The 19,901-nt window shown below is 42.7% G+C and overlaps 1 protein-coding gene across 3 annotated transcripts in view; it reads left to right on the top strand.

Annotated features, from left to right (window-relative positions):
* The window catches only part of BEND7 (BEN domain containing 7), an 80,597-nt gene that overhangs the window by 22,134 nt on the left and 38,562 nt on the right, over positions 1-19,901 (top strand). For all 3 annotated transcript variants that reach the window (XM_080811951.1, XM_080811953.1, XM_080811952.1), the window contains 3 exons: positions 5,274-5,576; positions 8,198-8,320; positions 11,901-12,166. In XM_080811951.1, the coding sequence (XP_080668077.1) occupies positions 5,274-5,576; positions 8,198-8,320; positions 11,901-12,166 (692 nt within the window). The remainder of the gene's footprint in view (positions 1-5,273; positions 5,577-8,197; positions 8,321-11,900; positions 12,167-19,901) is intronic.

The following is a 19,901-nucleotide window of genomic DNA, read 5'->3' as shown; positions in this document are numbered from 1 at the left end:
GTGAACCCCAGGGGCTTACTCGGCCCAGAGGGCTGGTTACTACTGGTAGTGGCAGTAGCAACTATTAACAGGACAGCTCTGGAGTCCGCTTCATGCCCCAGCCATGAACGCGGCTGCGTTCCCAGTTGCCTGCTTATTATCGGAATTTTCTTTGTCAGAACTATCATTATAACCTCACTCCACAGCAACCTTTTTTTTAAATTCCCTGACTGGTGTTAGAACCCATCAGTTACCCAAGCTAGAAATCATGGTGTCCTCTTTCACGGGTTCTCGTCCTTCACCACCCCCACGGTCCCCAAGTCCAGCCCATCACCAGGTCTGTCTGATGAAGCTTCTTCAGGGTCTCTCTCCAGCCGCAGCCCCTCCAGTCCTGGTACAGACTCTTGGGTCCTTCACCCTGCCATCAGCAAGGACACTGTAACTAACTGGTTTTCTTTCACCACACCGCATTCACCATAGTTTTACCAGAATTATTTTTCTACGGGATAGACCTGATTATTTACTGTCCTTCTATTGAAAGAGATATGAATCTAAAATTACCCGGAGTAATAACCTAGTATCTCCGGTGTAAAATTATTCTTCTTTCGCCTGGCATGTATGGCCCTTAATGGGATGACCTTGCTCTACAGTTCAACTTCATCACCTGTCCTTCCCCTTAGAGAGCTTGAACTCCTGGCACACAGAACCGCTGTTGAGGAAGAAGGGGGAGAGGGGACAGCTCTGGGGCATCTACTCAGACAAGAGTGAGCTTTCTCCTAGGGCCGGAAGTGTGATGTTTTGGGGAGCCACCATCTCCAGCCCCAAAGGGAGGGGCTTCAGGGAAAGCAGGACCATCAGAGAAGGTCTTCAGCTCTAGCAGGAAGCAAATCATTGGCAAATAGTAGGGTAGTTCGCTGGTTGAAGTCCTGGGGCACACAGTCCACAAGGTTAGAGGTCAACGGGCCAGGAAAAATCAGGACCATTTTTCAGAACAACTGATCAATATAAAGCATTCTGGGTAAAAAATGTCGAGAGATTTGGAGAGGGGCTATTTTGTAATTTGTGCCAGATGATCTTTACATCTCTGAGGCCCAGAAAGTGCTTGATAAATGTTTGTTGAACAATTTATTTCTGTGACTTTTTTCACTTCACTCTATTAGTATAGTGTTTGCTTATAATGTTAATATTACATTTAATTCTACTGGATTCATTCTGGTTTCAAAAAGCCATTTCTTTCATTCACTTAGGAAAATTTTATGGACTACATACCATGCATCTACATGAGAACATTTGTAGGGCAAAGATAGGATGACTGTTCTCCGTGAATCTTCATAGTAAGACATTTAGAGGTAGACACCTGGGTGGCTCAGTGGGTTAAGCCTCTGCCTTCTGCTCAGGTCATGATCCCAGCGTCCTGGGATTGAGCCCTGCATGGGGCTCTCTGCTCAGCGGGAGCCTGCTTCACCCTCCCTCTCTCTGCCTGCCTCTCTGCCTACTTGTGATCTCTGTCTGTCAAATAAATAAAAATCTTTAAAAAAAAAATAAACTTCATTAAAAAAAAGATGTTTACATATAATCTCTTACTATATGTTTGTATGTTACCATCTTTTTCTTTTATCATCCCAGACCCTCATGATTTGTGTAGCAAATCCTCTCCTGGCCAGTTTAAGAGAGATGGTGTATGATGACTTACTTCTGTGTTGCAAGACTTTGTATGTATTATGTATTTGTATTTGTATGTATTATTATGCAGAATCATCATATGTAGGATTATTATCATTATATATCTTTATGTTGTTTATGCAAAGAAAAGTGATCTGGTAGAGTCTGGAAATTTAGCCAAAGATAGAATTCATTCTGCAATTTTTTTAAGACCTTGTCCAAACTCTCAAGAGGATTTTAGTTGAGGTTGTTTTATCTTTTAGTAAAATTTCTTTTTGTCTTTCCTAAAAAGATTCAGCCCCTTGGAGTTGAGTGTAAGTAAAGACATAGATTTGGAAAGAAATGAAGAAAGTGCACACGTTTCCTTATAGAATCATGCTTGTGGAGCTTCCTTTTCCTGGCATTAAACATGGCAAAGATGCTGACTGATCCCAACTGGAAAGACAAGTAAAGTCAACTAATGCTTTCCATCTCAATCTCTTACATACTTTTCACCATTTCTTTTTAAGTCAAAGAACCTGTGCCCCCTCAGCCTGCTTGCTGCGTTCGGCACCCACTCCATCCCAGTTTACGTCAGTTTACTTGGATGCTTTTGATCTCTGGCTCTCGTTTCTGACCCTTGCTCCATCTGCCCCCAAGGTCTAGGGCAGGGTCTCCCCTCTCTCTGCCAAAGACTGCCATTGCCCGTAGGTGTAGCGGGACTCCAGGACCTCTTCTTCAGGTGGGATTTTCAGGGCTACTCCTGGCTTCTCTGGCCAAAGGAAGGACAGTTCAGTTACCCCGACGACATGTGCACACATCCATCTGGTTGTCCTCTAGGGACGCCCAGCCCGTCTCTTCTGAGGAGCTTTCTGAGCTCAGCCTTCCTCTGCCTTCCCCGCTGACTTTCCCCTCATTGACCGCACAGGTCTCTGTCTTCTGTCCTTTGAGATCCTCTGCAGGCAGATAGACTGTGGGCTGTCCTCCTTCCCAGCACTGCGTCTTCCTCCTTGGGCCCCACCAGGTCCTGATTTGTTGTCGTTTGGTGAGTTTTTGTTGTGACTTCAGAAGAGATGCCCCCTAACCAGAGGCTCCCTTTATACTCCCATCTCCTCTTGCAGACTCAACTTGTAGGGCCGGGTTCTGACACTCCCCACAAACACAGAAAGCATGTGAAACTCAAGTGGCCTGTTCATTCATTCTGGTAATTTTCAGAACTAAGAAACTCAGATTGTGACAAAGCACATTGGCTTTTAGCAGGTCCCGAATCCCGTAGCTTGCTTTCTCTCCCCCTGAGGACAGCCTTCTGTCGTGGAGCTCGATCTCCAAAACACAAGTGGAAGCTCTGAAGAGAGAGCATCCCTTTAGCTCGATGTGTCAGGGTTTGTGCAGAGAAGCAGGTTGGCACCAACCGGAGGAGCAGGCAGAAGGCGGCCGAGTGGGCACGGCTCCTTCAGGGTGCCAGGAGGGGGGGCGTGGCAGCCACCAGCCGTGCCCTCGGAGATCAGCCGGTGCCCGGCCTCCCGCGTTGAGAAGATGGAGGAGAAAAACCCCGTAGGAAAGCAGCTTCTTGCCCAGACTGTGCTGGTCACCAGCCAGGAAACTATGTGTTCGGGTGCTGAAACTAACACCACGTTTGCGTGCAGCTTTCCTTCGGAATTCCTCTCCGAGCTCTTCCAGACACACCCTGTGCCGTAGACATCCTGAGGAGGTCGTAAATTTTGCTGGCTCTGCATTATTTAAATCGTGCTTAGTCATTCTTTCTCCTAAGATCTGGCATATCACTTACTGTTTCTGTGTTGTCCTTTTCGCAGGTGTTTGAGGTAAAAATAGTTTCATCACAAATGAAAATATTTCTCCTCTCAAGCAGACACCAACACATAACAATATTGTAAAGTTGGAAATCTGTACCATTTGTGTTCACCCATGTTAGATAGTAAAGGCAGAATTAATACTTTTATTACCTTTTTAAAAATTGGAGATACTTATCTCAAAGCAGTATATAAAAGTTTCCTTATATTCAATAATATATCCATATATTAATTAGCTAAATATCTAGCTAGGCAACACAAAATACCTAGATTCATTATACAGTTACCAATTCTACCGAGAAATCTGGCTTATATGATGCTAAGTGCATTAAAATATCATTATAGTAAATGTGCTATACTTATCTTCCAGAGCTGTGCTTTTCCTGATAGATACTTTCTATAGACCTTTTGTTTTTTATCATAGTTTAAATTTCAAGCATTTAATGGAGTGACCGTGTGAGACTTTTATCTTAACTCCCAGATATGGGGGTGGGGGGCAGAAATCCTGGCATAAGACTTCCACTTTAACACCCAGGTTAGAGGGGGAAAAAATCCACTTCTCTCAATCTTTGGGAGGACACCAGGTGATGCCCACGGTAAAAAGACAGGAGGTCCAAAACCGCTCCTCATAGCATCTTCTAATATTATTTACGGAAACAATTTTATACCTAATTTTAGACTTTTCTTTAAGTAGTATTTATTGTACCCCCAGTGCAATCCAGAGATACCTTAGTTCAAAAACAAAATCTCCTTAGGGAAAAAGAATCTTAAAGTCATTGTAAAAGTTCTGGAGATCTGTTGCACAACAATGCAAATATCATTAACTGAACTACACACTTAAAAATGGTTAAGATGGTGAGGTGCCTAGTGGCTCAATTGGTTAAGCCTCTGACTCTTGATTTTGGTTCAGGTCATGATCTCAGGGTTGTGAGATCGAGCCCCTCATTGGGCTCCCCGCTCAAAGGAGAGTCTGCTTCAAGAGTCTCTCCCTCTGCCCCTCCCCCCACTTGCTCGAGGGCGTGTGTGCACGCGCGTGCTCGCTCTCTCTCAAATAAATCTTTTTTTAAAAATGATTAAGATAGTAAATTTTATGTTATGTGTTTTTTAACCGTAATTGGGGGGCAAAAATGAAGACACATAGTTACAAAGTGGATGGCAGTGGATTTGGTCGGGGTAGGTCCAGGAACGCATAGTTGCAGGGACGTCTCCCCCTGTGAGTCAAGGCTGGAGAAAGACAAAACCCTCTCCTCCTTTGCCTTGGATATCTCTGCTCCTACACTGTCATTTCTGAAGGTGATGCCTCCAGCAACAGCGTCATACTGGGGTGTCTCCTGTGCCGACGGCCCATTCTCCGAAAGCTCTCTAGCTCAACCCATGCCACATACTCTTCCTGGTGCTTACACCTGCCGGCCCGGTGGGTGAGCGGGCTGGCTGGCTTCCACATTCAACCCAAGTGAATGTCTGTGGCAGAGCCAAGCCCGGGATTTCAGCCCTGTTGTCCCATCATGGGTCTTTTGCCTCAGCTCATTTTCTTATGACACCCTCCCTCAGAGGGAATTTAAGATGTGTTCCAGAGGAAACCTGCTCAGGAAAAGTTATTTTATCCTAAGAGAACTTATCCAGAAAGAAAGTTAAAATGAGATGCACCAGGAATATGATGGGTTGCTTGAGACCATAGCCAGTTTTCTTGCCTTTAATTTTTATAGATTACTTAAGTTTCTGAAAGCTTGCCTCTGAACTCAGGAATCGTTCCCATTTCCAAAGAAGGGGTGTGTTTTTTGGCAGTGGATTATTTTTTCTTCTGCTCATGCACAGTGATCTCTTTGGCCCTGTTTCCATTAGGAGATGAAAGCATGGAAATTAAAAAACAAATCACAGGAATGAGAAGATTACTGAATGATAGCACTGGGAGGATCTATCAACGTGTAGGCAAAGAAGGAGAAAAATTAAAAGAAGAACCCCAGGATTTGGATGCAGTCTGGCCTCCACGTTTGAACTCCTCTGCTGAGGCCCCACAGAGCCTCCACCCTCCTTCACGTGGTGCATGGAATGAGTTACCACCCTCCAGCGGGCAGTTCTCAGGGCAGTATGGCACCCGCTCTAGAACCTTCCAGAGTCAGCCCCACACCACTGGGAGCTCTAACGGTATGGTCATTATCAGACATTGAGAATGCTCATGGGGGTAGGGGGTGTGTCTGAATGTGTTTTATTTCTACATGTTCAGCATGGTTTTGAGTTCAGTACATTAAATCCTCCCCTAGTCACCTCTCTTGACTGAGTAATGCAAAGGGTCTAAAAAAAACAGATTGAGAAGCAAGACTGAGGCTCTGTGTTAGAAGTAACGATTTCTTAGTAGAGATTTCAGCCCTTTAAAAAGTGAAAGTTATTATTTGCCAACATGCAGATACTTTTATCACAAGAGACTGAACATTAGGGCAGAAGGAGCTCCCCTTTGTCATCAAAGGGAACTTCCGGTCATATGTATATTATGATTACATCCTATTCTTTTTTGCCTTTTTGCTTTTCTTTGTGAGCACAAGACTTGTGGTGAAAGGGGGGGACACATATCCCAACATCCTAGTGACACCTTCGCTTTTATGGCATGTTCCAGCAACAGCAGCAGGTGACCCTTGTTGTGGGGCAGGCTTCATGGGAGCTGAAAATTATCCCTTTAGCATAAAATTTCCTTAATTTAAATTCCTAATTATTCAGGAAAAAATTAGATGGCATTTTTTTCCCAGAGCTTAAAGAAATTGAAAATTTTTTTCTGGATGTGTTAACTTTCCATTCAGTAACCTTGGATGTTAGTTGTCCCATAAATTGTATATGGATGTGCAGATCTGTAGTTTTCAGAAAGAGAACAAGAAGAAGCAAGACTGCATTTTTCAGTTTCCTTGAAAAGTTAAGGATTTCCTTTTTCCATTCATTATTTCTTCAAGAAGAAAACTGTTTTGATTATTTTTTAACACAATTTGCAGTAACCAGTTCAGAGGCATGAAAAGCCATCTCGAGGCACAGCTGATGAGACAGGAGGGACCCCAAGAGACGTACGGGAGTCTTCTCTTTCTCTCAATATTGCATAAGCCAGATCACATTCACGTGCTGGCATGCTTCCAAGTTAAGGGGACATGGCTCTTCAAAGACTCCTCCATAAAAATAAGAAGTCAGTTCTCTTTAAAATTAGAAAATGATTTATAACAAGCTGGAAAGGGTTGATTTGGTCCTCTAAAAATGATAAAGACAGTACTTAGCATAGTGACTAGGAATATTCTATAAGACCCTCCTAATTTGACTGCCATGGAAGACATGGTAAGAGACATAGGACACCCTTAGGTGTGTATGAAGTTAGTTCACCCAACATCAATAAGTTCTGTGTAAAGAGCGTTCTGTTTTACAGCATGCAACAAGGACGGTGGATTTACTTGGGGAAATGTTATTAATGTTAAAAGTTACAAACATAAATTCCCCCCATATTGGTTTGAAAACAGATTTTTTGTGTTTATTGTTTGCTTATTTTCAGTAAACATTCATCATCTATAACTGTGACTACCTCGAATTTCATTGAAATTGTTTGCAGTTTTTAAAGTTATAACATTTCTGTTTGCTACAACTTCGAGTGCAAATAATTACGGTACCCCAAGCCTTAAGTTGTCCTTACATGAAGTTTTTTTGTAGTATCCACAAATAATGCATACCGTAGAATTAAAATTGCATTTAATGTGTAACAAAAGATACCATTAGATCCAATCCTTCGAACTTTCCCATTGCGCCTAGGGACAACCTAAGTAACAGCAGCACATTCCAGTTCCCAGTGGTTGGGCTGGACACAGACACTAGAGGGAGCGCCGCAGAAAGAGGGATTTTCCAAATGTTCCACAGTATCCCAAGGACAAGGGGACAACCTCTGTTTACTTTAATAGGACAGTTTTATTAGGAAAAGATACTAAATTGAAACAGATAAAGAGGCTAAAGTGATGGAAATATAAAACATGGGGATGGAAAAAAGATGTATGAGGATCTCCTTCATTAAGGTGGAGGAAAGCCAACACACCCCCGGCCCGGAACCCACTGAGTCTGAATACAGCCTCCCATGTACACTGTGCTCCCCCGGCTCTTCTCCGCCCCGATGTCCCACCCCCCAGAGAGTGTTCTAAAAGTTTTAATGTGTTGACAGTTCTTAATTTAGGGAAATACTAGAAAAACTATATATATATTTTTTTTAAAGATTTTCTTTCTTTATTTGACAGAGAGAGACACAGCGAGAAAGGGAACACAGACAGGGGGAGTGAAGAGGGAGAAGCAGGCTTCCCACCAAACAGGGAGGCTGATGTGGGGCTCAGTCCCAGGACCCTGGATCATGACCTGAGCTGAAGGCAGACACTTAATGACTGAGCCACCCGGGTGCCCCGAAAAGCTGTTTTTTTAATAGTTAGACAGATTTCATTTTTAACATGAGATTTGAGAATGGGTGGGTCTCAGGTTTTTCTGGAAGGCCGTTCTTTTCAGAACTCATGTTTTGGTACAATGGAGTGTGTGTTTCTAGTGAATTTTTACAGTGCTGTCCCCTGAGATGCGCCAGTGTGACGCTAGGGAGGCCTGCTGTGAGTGAGCATGGGCCCCCGACATTCAGGTGGTCACCGTTATTAGGTCCATTTCCCTTGGGCACTGTCTCATACTACTGTCAAGATACCTTCGTCCCCCTCCCCACCCCTTTGTAATTTTGTTGTTGATGCTTGGAGTGGGCCATTCTCTTCTCTGATGCTTAGGAGAACTTCCGGCCATGAATTCGTCCGTTGGATCAAACTGCTGTACTTGCAATTGCCAGTCGACGTTGCAGGCCATCCTCCAAGAACTCAGGACCATGCGGAAATTAATGCAAATTCAAGCAGGTATCGAGACCAGGCCAGGGAGGAGGCCCCTGGCTTGTGACGCCTTAGGCCTCTTGGGCTGTGACGGTTATTGTTCTCTTCGTATCTGGTTCTTCCCACCTTGCTGTCTGCTGTGCTTTTTTGTTTCCTCAGCTTTTGCTCCAACACGTTTTTCCTGTAGCAAATCTAACAGGTTTCTCATCGCTGATACTACTCCTCATACACTGGTGCGCACATGCTCTGCAGAGTTCACTCCCTCATCTCCAAGGCCTTGACACGTGTCAGATAACTGAATTTTGAAACAGTCATAAGTGAAGGTGGGCATAGTTCTTCAGCTCACTTTCCCTGTGTGAGTCAGCAAGGAAGTTCACCTCAGAACAAAAGCATGGCTGACTCCTCTTACCTCCTGAGGTGCTCCATTTGGGGGCTGCGTGTGTGTCGGCAACCCCCATGCCCGTCCCCCTCCCTTGTGGGGGTGCAGCGTGACAGAGGGGAAGCCGCGCACTGTCATACAGGGGCTGGAGGGCCCTCTCGGGGCACGGGCTGTCCTGGCAGAGACATTCACGAACATAAGCACATGAGGTGTTGCCTCTTGGGCCCTGCTTCTGGCTTGTCTCCCTAATATTCAGCATATAGAAGCCCAAAGACCCTGGGTGTCCTGTCTTCCTTAGTTACATGATGCGTCTTCTGTTCTCACTCTTGTTAGTCAAGTGGAGGGATGGAAGAGCCATGAGTCTGCAGGCTGGGGTCAGAGTCCTTGTTCTCCTCATGAAGCTGTGTGACTTCTCTGCTCTCACATTTATCCTCTGGAGCGGGAACGTTAATATCTAACTTGCAGGATGGTTTTCAAGATAGGATGCGTTAGTAAACGTAAATGAAGTCTGTAAAGCATGATACAGGCAGCAACTATTTCATTAGTGTTGTTCTAAAGACCAGGAGCGGGTTCACCACAGTGGCTGTGGTGTCTAATCTCTATATGGGGGGGAAAATGCAACTTTCTGGTCACAGGTCCAGAAAATACTAAGTCATTTCATTAATGCCTCCTCTGGTGAGGGAAGACTGGCCCCTGAGCTGGAAATAGTACAGTCATACAGTCAGCCTTCCCATCCCTGCACTGGAAAGAGATTCAGGAAGGTCATCCTTCCAAAACCGTACTTGGCGCCATTTGGTGAATTCTAGTAAAATTATAATATTCAGTGATGTGGTTTTGATATAAAAAGCTTAATACTTAGACACGCTCATCACCCAAGAGCATGGGAAAGGACGGTGAGCAAAAGGGCCCCTGAGAAGCAACATCTAATTGTATGTGCTGAATTTGGTTTTAGCTCGAGGAAGGAATAAGCATTTTGGTCAGGCCAGTAGGCGTTCACTCATCTTGTTCCAACACAACAACCCATGTTCTTATTGACCTGGCAAAAGTTAACATGTCTTAAATGAGGAACACAGAAAGTTAGTTTACTCCATGATGTACAGATTCTTTTCTCAGAGGAAGAGTTTGTTAGCACTTAAGAAAATATGCATATGAAATTCTAATGATTTATTTTGTTACTTAAGCTCCTTACTACCGAAATGGCAAACTACAAATTGCAACCATTTAAATCCTTGACTGAAGCCCTTTTGGAATCTATTAAGTAAATGCCACTTTGTCACCATGTTTTCTTTTCTGAACCTTTGCAGATTAGGCCGGTAAATGATTCCAGAGCTCGTAGGAGAGCAGAAAGGATAAACTGAAAAAATTACTCTTCTTTAATTTCCTTAAACTTAAGAATCTGTGTTGTGTGGGTAGATTGACTTAAGGCTTATTGCCTGTAACACATAGATTTAAATTATATTCAGAAAGTTTCACCTTTGCTTGAGAGAGAAGACAAGGAATACGATGAAATGATAAGATCTGGAAGCAACCGAGGGCAACTGTGTCTAGACTTGCCAACGGAGGAGAAAAACTCAGATAGTCCCTGTGTGCTTTAAAGCCAAAGCATTTTCACTTTTACTTTAGAATAGCGAGGCGTGGAGAGGTGTGAGTCCTGGACCACTGAGAGCTGCTTCCCTTGTCTGTTTGACTTTGGGTGTGGAGACCTGGCCTTCGGTGAAAATCCAGAGAAGAGACAAAAGTTCTTCTCTCGGGCTTGTACACTGGAATTACCGGCAGAGCTTTAAAAAAGATCTCAGTGCCCGGGCGTCACCCCTGCAAATTCCAATTCAGTTAGTCTGGGGTAAGGCTGAGGCACGGCCTTTTTTTTTTTTAAAAGCTCCCGGATGATTCTAATGTTCAGCCAAAGTCAACCTCCAATGAACAAGACTAATTACTGCACAGGTGGCTAAAAACTGTTTCAGTGCTCCTATGAAGTGCGAGTAGTTGGTTTCTTTCTCTCTCTCTCTTTTTTTTAAGTGATCTCTGTACGCAACGTGGGGCTCAAATTTACAACCCCAAGATCAAGGTTGCCCACTCTTCCAGCTGAGCCAGCCAGGCTCTCCAAGTAGTTCATTTCTAATACTTGTAAATTTCTTGCCACTCTAGAGATGCAAATACCAAGTTCAAAGTATAAATACCCTTTATTTGCAAACTGATAGGAGATGATCCATATTTATGTGCATTTAAAGATCTTTGGTTTTCATTTGGCTTCTTTCTGTAAAAAAGCAGGCATATCCTCTGATCACATTTAGTAAGCCATATTGATACATGAAGATTTAAATAATGATGCCATATTTTTCTCTAACACTTTCCATCAGAATATTTCTAAATGGTTAACAAACATGACTTGCCAAAGAGCGTCTGTGAAAACTGTACTTACTATCCTTGGTTTCCTTAAGTGTAGATTCAGTACTGATACTTGGCCTTTGTTCGGTGCTTTCGTCTTTGGAACTCCCTCTGTTTCTGGATTTTACTGGTCTTCTTGACTTGCGCAGAACTATGTCATTCCTATCTTTTAGCTACCTAAAACTAAGGTATGGAGGGCAGCCTGGGCAGAATGCAGTAGTGAGTGTAAGGCTGTGGAGATAGCTGATGTGTGGACAGTATGGGTTTGTGCGGAAGCAGTAACCGTCCCTGAGAAATGACCAGCAGGCTTTGCCCACGTACGGACTAGTCATTCCAGACTTGTTCTTTAATAAATGGTCACCATTGCTCAGTCTTAGTCAGTTTTGGTGTCTGTAGATTGCTAGCAGTTGATCATTTTATCCTCAAAGGACAATTAGAACATTCCTGAGTTTGGCTTACCAGGAAGCATGGACAGCTACACCCGAAGTTAAGTTCTGGGTTCCCATTTATATAAAAATGTCCTGCGACTTGTGAGATCAGGCTCAGGTATTTTCCTATGGCTCATCAACCCTCTCTTCTCCAGAGCGAAGCTGCAGCAGTTAGTGTCATCATTTACCAGTGTGGGGGACAGAGTTTTCTCTGGGTTACTCTCCTGCACGTACAACTCAACAATACTCCAGAGAACACCTTTGGTGACCTACAGGTCCCACAGGAGGTTGCCTTTGGTCTGCTTCCTTGACTGAACCCTGTTTCGGTCTCAGCTTATGGAACATGTAGATGGGTGATAATTTCTCCTAAGTTAGACTCAGGTGCCTGTACCCTGTTTTTGTTCATTCTCCACAGTTGGAACCCAAAACAGACAACAACCCCCAATTTCCCTTATATGCTCCCAGCGAACTGCTGTCTCACGCAAGAGAAATAAAAAGAAAAAAGTGCCCCCAAAGACCGTTGAAACTCTGACTGTGAGGAATAAGCCTGGCGTGTTAGAAATGGAAAAGAAGACAGCTGGGGCCTCCGAGCAGCCTGGCCCCCAGGCTGCGGAGCCCCCCTCGGCCGGGGAGAACCGCGTGCTGGGATTCGGCATTGTCCTGGAGTCACCTGCCTCAGATGTAAGTCTATGTTCTCTAGCTGCTGACACTAAGCTGACGTCACTTGCAGGAATTTTGTAGCATTGTACACTTTCTCCGTAGCTAGTTCCTCACAAGAACACTAGAGAAACTTGAAAAAGACATGTGGGAAGGAGGAAAGGAAGACTATCAATAATTTCCTTGCCTAGAATTTTCTCTCCCCCAAATCTTCTACTTTCTTTATTTGAACCTGCCTCCAGCCTTTATCCCTGCACGGAGGCTGATGGAGTAAATAATCAGCTACTAATTTCTTTAACAGTTTTAATTCTGATGTGGCCGTTTTCAATTTCCTCATCGTAGAGAGCTAAAGGAACATAATTAAATCCTTTGTAAATGGGCATAAATGAACAGAACCTTACAGATAAGGTCACACCTTTCTAGAAACACAAACTAATAATAAAGAAAAAGAGCAGTAGTGCTAATTCTATTTTACAGATGCAAGCCACACTGCTAATTAGGTCGCAGTGCCATGCCATTTACTCTGTGTAATGATAGGTTAACGCTCTGCAAAGGTTTTTCTATTTTAATATCATAGCTAGAAAGTTGGTGCAGTCCCAGATGTTGGATGACATCTAAGATATCCAACCGACCAGCCATTTTATAGTCCTTTGATCATAAACTCATGTCTTTAAGAATATGCTATCTTTGCAAGTGCACATGCTTTTCACAACATCTTTATATAAGAACATGGATGCGAGCCCCATCTTGTTGGGGGAGTTCTTAAAATAAACAAGAATGAGTGATCTATTATTATCAGTTTGCATAGGATGAGAATCCTGCTGAGAACACCCACAAGCCTATATGGGATTGGAGTTCAGCCCTACCTTTTAAACTTTAAATAAAAAATAATTGCTATTAAAAAAAAAAAAAGTGTTCCCTTTTAAATTGCAGTTTGCTAGTATGTATCCGCATTGGGTCTTTACTAAAGGGAGGTGACTTTCTTAGACAAGAAAGTCATTTGAACTTTTGCCCAGTCCTTAGTGTGAAAGGGTTTTCTTGTTTTTGTTTTTGTTTTTTATCTTTTTACGCATGCTAAAATTATGAAACAGTTCTTATCAACTTAAAACTAAACTTCAAAAAAAATCACTAATGATGATAATGTTCTACCCCAGGCCAGTCAGCTGATTTGATTATATCATATGCTTACTGCAGCTAAGGCCCCGGTTTCAAAACACAGATAGATCACATATTTGGAAACAGAGGTGAATTATTCCACGACACAAAGTACATTCCATCTTAAGCAGTTTTCGTAAAACTTTTATATTTTTCTTGAACATTCCAAGAGTTCTTTTCTGATAGACATTAATGTATCAGGAGCCATCATTTGAACTGCGTAACTCATCTCCTAAATGGGTCACTTCCATGCTAATAACTGAACTTCCTCCTTTCTTTATTTTTAAGCTCCAAATATACTTCAGAGGTAAATTGAGGAAGATCTAATAAAAGCCTTATGTACACTAATAAAACAATAGAATTTTACCAATATCAGCATAATTTTGTTTAACATGTTCTTTTCTTTTTGTTTTTTTCTTAAAAATTTTATTTATTTATTTAACAGACAGAGATCGCAAGTAGGCAGAGAGGCAGGCAGAGAGAGAGAGGAGGAAGCAGGCTCCCCGCTGAGCAGAGAGCTCGATGTGGGGCTCGATCCCAGGACTCTGGGATCATGACCTGAGCTGAAGGCAGAGGCTTTAACCCACTGAGCCACCCAGGCGCCCCATAATTTTGTTTATATGCCAAATAAAAACAAATTGCCTTTTATTCATGATTATTTTTGCTAACAAGAGCTGTTAAATTTAACAAAGCACATTCAGAATTGTCCATGAAAACTCAGTTAGATGCTGATTATCTTTAAATGAAGAATAACATGCTTCTAAAAGCAAAAAATATATAGAGATAATTATCTTTACATTATCCAGCTGATATACCATTCGATTCATCTGTTCAGCAGAAACTGTACCGGTGCCAAGAGCTCTGTGCAATGAATCCCATCAATGGGTGAGGCAGTTCTGTCCACAGATGGTGTTCACTGGCATTAATGAGCCAGCTTCCACGGTCACTGGGCAGGGCAGGTATGGGGGGCAGGGGAGGGTGTGTGGATTGACTCCCTTAGTTGACAGAATCATCAGTGCAAAGGCATCTAGGTTTAGGTGCCCTTCTATTCTTTATTATTTCTTAGCCATGGTCCTTTTAAATCTGGTGGAAATCCAGAGGAGAAAATAGGAAATACATAATGATCTTGTAGGAATTGTTCTATAGAATGAATATGAGAAAATGAAATATGATTGGATTATATATAAGTGGATGGGAATTCTGTATTTGTGGATTTGAAGATGGCCCCTAGGAAGTACCCAGCAATGGGAGGATTAGGTCTAAAGCTGTAGGATTGGGCAAGTGGCCCAAGGCTGCTGGAACAGCTGTCTGGCCAGCACTGGTAGCGGATGATGATACAAAGGTAGTATGGGGCCAGGTAGTGAAAGCCCTACTATGCCATGCGGATGCCCTCGACCTTCATCTTGTGGACACTAGGGAGCCATTGCAAGTTTCAAGTAGATGAATGATCACACCTGTGTCTTAAGAGTGGAGAGTGGCACTGCCTTGTGGATGAGAGTGAGATGGAGAAAAGATAGTAGAGACCAAGAGACCAGGAAGAAGACAGAGTTGGTCAGGTCTGGGAGGGTCTACATGAGCAGTGAGCCTGCAGAAAGAGAAAGGAACCATTTAGGAAGTGCCCACACAGAGGCCTTGGTGGCTCAGTCGAAAACAACCCCAACATTTCTCTTTTGGATAACCAGGTTAGGCACTCGGTTAACTGAGATATAGGGGAAACAAGGGCAGAAGCGGGCCTTCAGCTCCAGATGGGAAGCACAAGTAAGTTTGTATCGCGAAAAGGTTCGTAGATGTTTGGAGGGCGGCAGAAAGATTAGAGCTAGAAGCAACAAGAAAAAGACACGTAAAACTTGTGCTTTCACGGCATTGTTAGGTGTAAAAATTCACATTAATTATTTTTCATTCATAGTGTATTAAGTCCTCTGTTTTGCACCATGACTTTTAGGGTCACCCCAATACAGATTTGTCTAGGGGCCATGCAGGGCCTTGCAGGGAGACCGCCTGTCATCTGAGCCACAATGGTTACCCCTATTCAGATGTGTAAAAACACTGCGCTCTCACCAAAGCCAACAGCACTGACCCTCCGAGTGTTGTAAACACTAAATGATAGAGAGCATGTGCGACTGCCCTCCTGCAGGGCCTGGCATGTAAAAGGTACTCAATAAATGTGACTTAGTCTGCAAACAACAAAGCAGCTGCATTTGCATGAAGCACAATATACAAAATAAACTTTGGAAGCTCTAGATCTAGGGCTCAGCTTTAATTAGAAACCTCTCTTCACCTTAACTCCCATTTCCTCGTTCTCTCCTCGTTACCCCTCTCAGTACCCCTTCCCTGGGCTCCAGTGTAATTTTTTTTTTAAAGATTTATTTATTTATTTGAGAGAGAGAACAAGCACTCGTGCATGCATGGGAGTGTGGGGAGGGGCACAGGGAGAGGGAAGGAGAGAAAGAGCACAGGCAGCAGGGGCAGAGGGAGAAGGGGAGAGAGAATCTCAAGCAGACTCCCTACTGAGCATGGAGCCCGATGTGGGGCTCCATCTCAAAACCCTGAGATCATGACCTGAGCTGTGATCAAGAGTCAGATGGTCAACCGCCTGAGCCCCCCAGGTGCTCCCAAGATAATTCTCTTTTATAGAACTTTCTTTAAGTCTGTAATTATTTACATGATTTCCCTTCCTTCCAGGAAGGAATGCCAGTTTCTCCAGAGCAGGGACTATATGATAATAATAGTATTTGTGTGCCCCCCTTGGCTCAATAATTTTAAATTGCTTTCATCCTCACTCTCTGAGGTGTCATTACTGTCCTTGTAGATGAGGACACAGTGGCATAAAGGGCTTACGTAGCCTACTCGGGGTCCCAGCCAGAAAGGTTGAGCTGGTTCTCACACTCAGGTCTGCGGTTGCCCTTAATCACCGAGTGACACACTTGGACATCTGTTCTAGCTCTGTTCCTGTATGTGACCCTCACTCAGTAACCGGTCACAGGATGATCGTTGTGTGAGGAGAACAGAAAGGTGGGATCAAGGCAGTTCTGTTTACTTGGAAGGTTCTAGGAGAGAAGTGAATGGTGAAATCTGAAATCAGGCTGCCTTTGTGAGAAGTTCAGCCAGGTAGCCCTCGCCTCAGTTTTCTCTCCATAAAATGGGAATAATAGGAACGCTGACCTCCTAGAACTGGCCTGCCGGAAGAGTTACATGAAGTCATCGATACCAGAATGGTTTCTGGTATTATTTAAACGCTCAATAAATATTGGTTCTTTTTTGAACCGTAGCAGTCCTAGCTGAGTATATTATAGGGACAGATCTAAATGTTTGTTAAATAAACTGAAGTGTACATGTAAATGAATAAATACACATGAATAAATAGTGTTTATAAAAATAGAGTGGCTAGAAATGTTTCTACTTTGGGGAAGGAGTATTTGACCCATTTTAAATTAACACATTAAATAAAATTCAAGGCTAAGTTCCACAGATGCCAAACCAGGAGCCCAAAACCCAAAACTGAATTTCAAATTTAAATACTACATATATAAATATGTAGTGTACATATTAAATAATAGTTATTATTTAATAATTATTTAATAATTAAATAATTAAAATTATCATATATATGTTTATGATAATTTTTAATAGTAGAGCATTTTTTTCTCTTTATTGGAATTATTGTGACTACTGGCCAGTAAACCTAGACTATCCAAATTTAAAAGGTATCAGAAGATAAATCTATGGCTACTCATTAACTGAAGATAATTTCATTAATGTTTATACTAAGTCATTCTTCCAAAAATAAATAATTTAAAACGTATTGCTTCTCTCATCAGAAGTAACTTCTGAAATCAGAATCTGGTTTCTTAACACCTTCTTAGCCCAATAAATATGTCACCCACTGGGAACTAGTAAAGCCAATCAGTCAAGCAGTTGACTGTTTACTCACTGACACACGGCACTTCAGGCAGCATATGCTTAAGTAAGGATGTTCCAGTGCCGACTGTTCGGGTTCAAATCCTGCCTTTGTCCCTAAGTAGCTGGATAATCTTAAACCAGTTATCTGACCTCTCCAAGCCTTAGTTTTTGCATCTGCAAACTGGGGATAATAAAATACTTACTTCGCAGGATGTGGATAAAAGTTAGAAAAATCCACTTGACGTGGGTCAGCCTAGGGCCTGGAATATGGAGTAGCGAGTAAATGTTAATGACATCTCCATTTTCCGGGGCAAACCTAAGTGAAGGAAATAGCCCTTGCCCTGCAAGGAGTATAGGAGGAAAACACAGAAGCAGGAGGAGCGGTATAAAATGTTGTAAGGTGTAGTCGTGACAGTCAGAAGATGGCAGAGGAGCCTGCAAGAGCAGAACTGGCCCTCTGTCTAGAAGGTCAAGGACAGGCTCTTCGAGGAGCAGGTGCACTGGAGTTGAAGCAAGAGGGCCGGGGCTAACATCTTACATCTTCAACATTTGGGCTCAAATATCTTTAGCATAAATCAAGCCATAGCGCTTCAAGTCATTAATTTACCACCTGAGGAAGGAAAAAGTCAAAAACATCTCTAAGAGACATTGGAGTGTCTCATTATGCAAGTGCACGGAGAAATTTCAAGGGGCCAAGTTGTATTGTGTTTTCTGAAGTTTAATGCTTAGTTCTACCAAAAGTTTGTTGAACACAAAAGTCTGTAAAGGCTTGGCCCTTTAATGACTTCTTGTCATTTTCATCCAGTTCAGCCTTATATATACGCTAGTATATAGTTGAGCTAGAATTTTTGCCCGAGCATTTTTTACCTACTTCCGAGCATTCACCTTGCCATCGAGTCTTGCTATAGTTCATCCAAGGTGGAGACTCTGCCCCTTCAACACTGAGGCTCCCAGCTCCCAGCTAGACTGGCTGCCGCAGCCCAGCCTTGTGATCTGGTGTATTCTCATGGGTATCCTGCTCCCTGGCCATCATGATGGCGTTGCATTTAATAAACAGTAATAGTGGTTCCTGCTACACCTACCTGGAGCAGACCCGAGTTAGAGGAAATGATTTCAGTTTTTCCAGATCACATTTGTGAGCAAAATAAAATCCACTGTGAGGGGCTTTTGTGGTTTCTTTAAAATTTCTTTTCGTAAACTAAAGCTCATTTGCCTAGAAATATATCTAATACTGCAAAATAAATACGAAATGAGAATAAAGCATCATTGTATATGGAAGTATTAGGAGCAGAAAGACTAAATTCACAGTCTTTACACAATCTTAAAAATTATGTTATGGGGACGCCTGGGTGGCTCAGTTGGTTAAGCGGCTGCCTTCGGCTCAGGTCATGATCCCAGCGTCCTGGGATCGAGTCCCACATCGGGCTCCTTGCTCAGCAGGGAGCCTGCTTCTCCCTCTGCCTCTGCCTGCCTCTCTGTCTGCCTGTGCTCACTCTCTCTGACAAATAAATAAATAAAATCTAAAAAAAAAAAAAAAAAAAAATTATGTTATGGGTTTTCAGCCCCCAAATCAGTTAGTCTTATTCCCCAGAATCCTGCCTCTTCATTCATGGTTTGTTTGGGTTTTTTTCTTGAGCCCATCTGAAGCTCAACTAGCTAGCCAGCAGAGTATACCAGCTACTGTGTGTAATTTACTAACTGGCAATTGAAAATCTGAGGTTAATGTCCAGTATGAATATTCACGCAGCTGTTTTTTACTCCTTTAACCATGGACCACATTTAGCTATTTACATGTTATACTATAATTCAGCATTGATAATACCTTCTGGAAAATAGCCTCTATCAGAATTGTTCCTTCTGTGACTTGCTGAGATGTTCTCTTTAAAATTGTTTTACATGTTTTTCTTTAGATTGTACAAGGGAATCCCATGATACCCTCACTCATAGGGACTGAGGGGGAAATCTTTTAATTTACCCGGTTAGGGGAATCCGCCACCCATACTAGATCCTGCCCCAACTTCTACTAAGCGAAGGAAGGCCTCCATTGAAGTGCAAGGAGAAACAGGGGAGTTAATGCCCCCAGGCCCGGGTCCGTGAATATTTTTTAGGGTTATTATAACTACAGGTGGTTTCTGCCTCCAGACTTCCCAGGTAGAGGACCTCCCACCACAAGATAAAGAAAATTCAACATCTGATATGCTCTGGTCCTAAGTAGCTGCAGTTCCAAAAATGGGCAAGACATCCATGAAAACCCAAATTTATAGCACAAATTCAGACTCTTAACTCTTAAGATGAGGACTCTAAGTGTCGTAAATTCCACCCCAACCCCATACTTTGGATGTCCTCCTTTAAAGCTCAAACTACCTCAGTAAACAACAGAATCTGTCAGTTAGTGTATTAGAGACCTGTCTTTGCTTGAATAGCAGAGAGTGATGCTGTCAAAGAAAGTCTAGTTTGTAAAATGATACTCATTTGGAATAGTGTGGTTTCTATCACAGCCGTCCTTAGTAAGCAGAGAGAGCTCGTTTAAACCAGCAGCAGTAAGCAAAAAGAGGTGATCCAACGATACAACTGGAGTTTTAACCTGTTTTTAATTATGCGTGCAGAGTTACAGCTCATCACATCGTAGTCCACGGTGATTTTATTTATAAGATGAAGGAAATCAGAAGGTTTCATAGTGAAATTTCGAGATTCGTTTTCTTCA

The sequence above is a fragment of the Martes martes genome, assembly GCF_963455335.1.
Source record: "Martes martes genome assembly, chromosome: 8".
In the NCBI taxonomy this organism is placed as follows: Eukaryota; Metazoa; Chordata; class Mammalia; order Carnivora; family Mustelidae; genus Martes; species Martes martes.
Note: the sequence above shows the minus strand (reverse complement) of the source record. Positions and strands in the feature narration are given on the sequence as shown.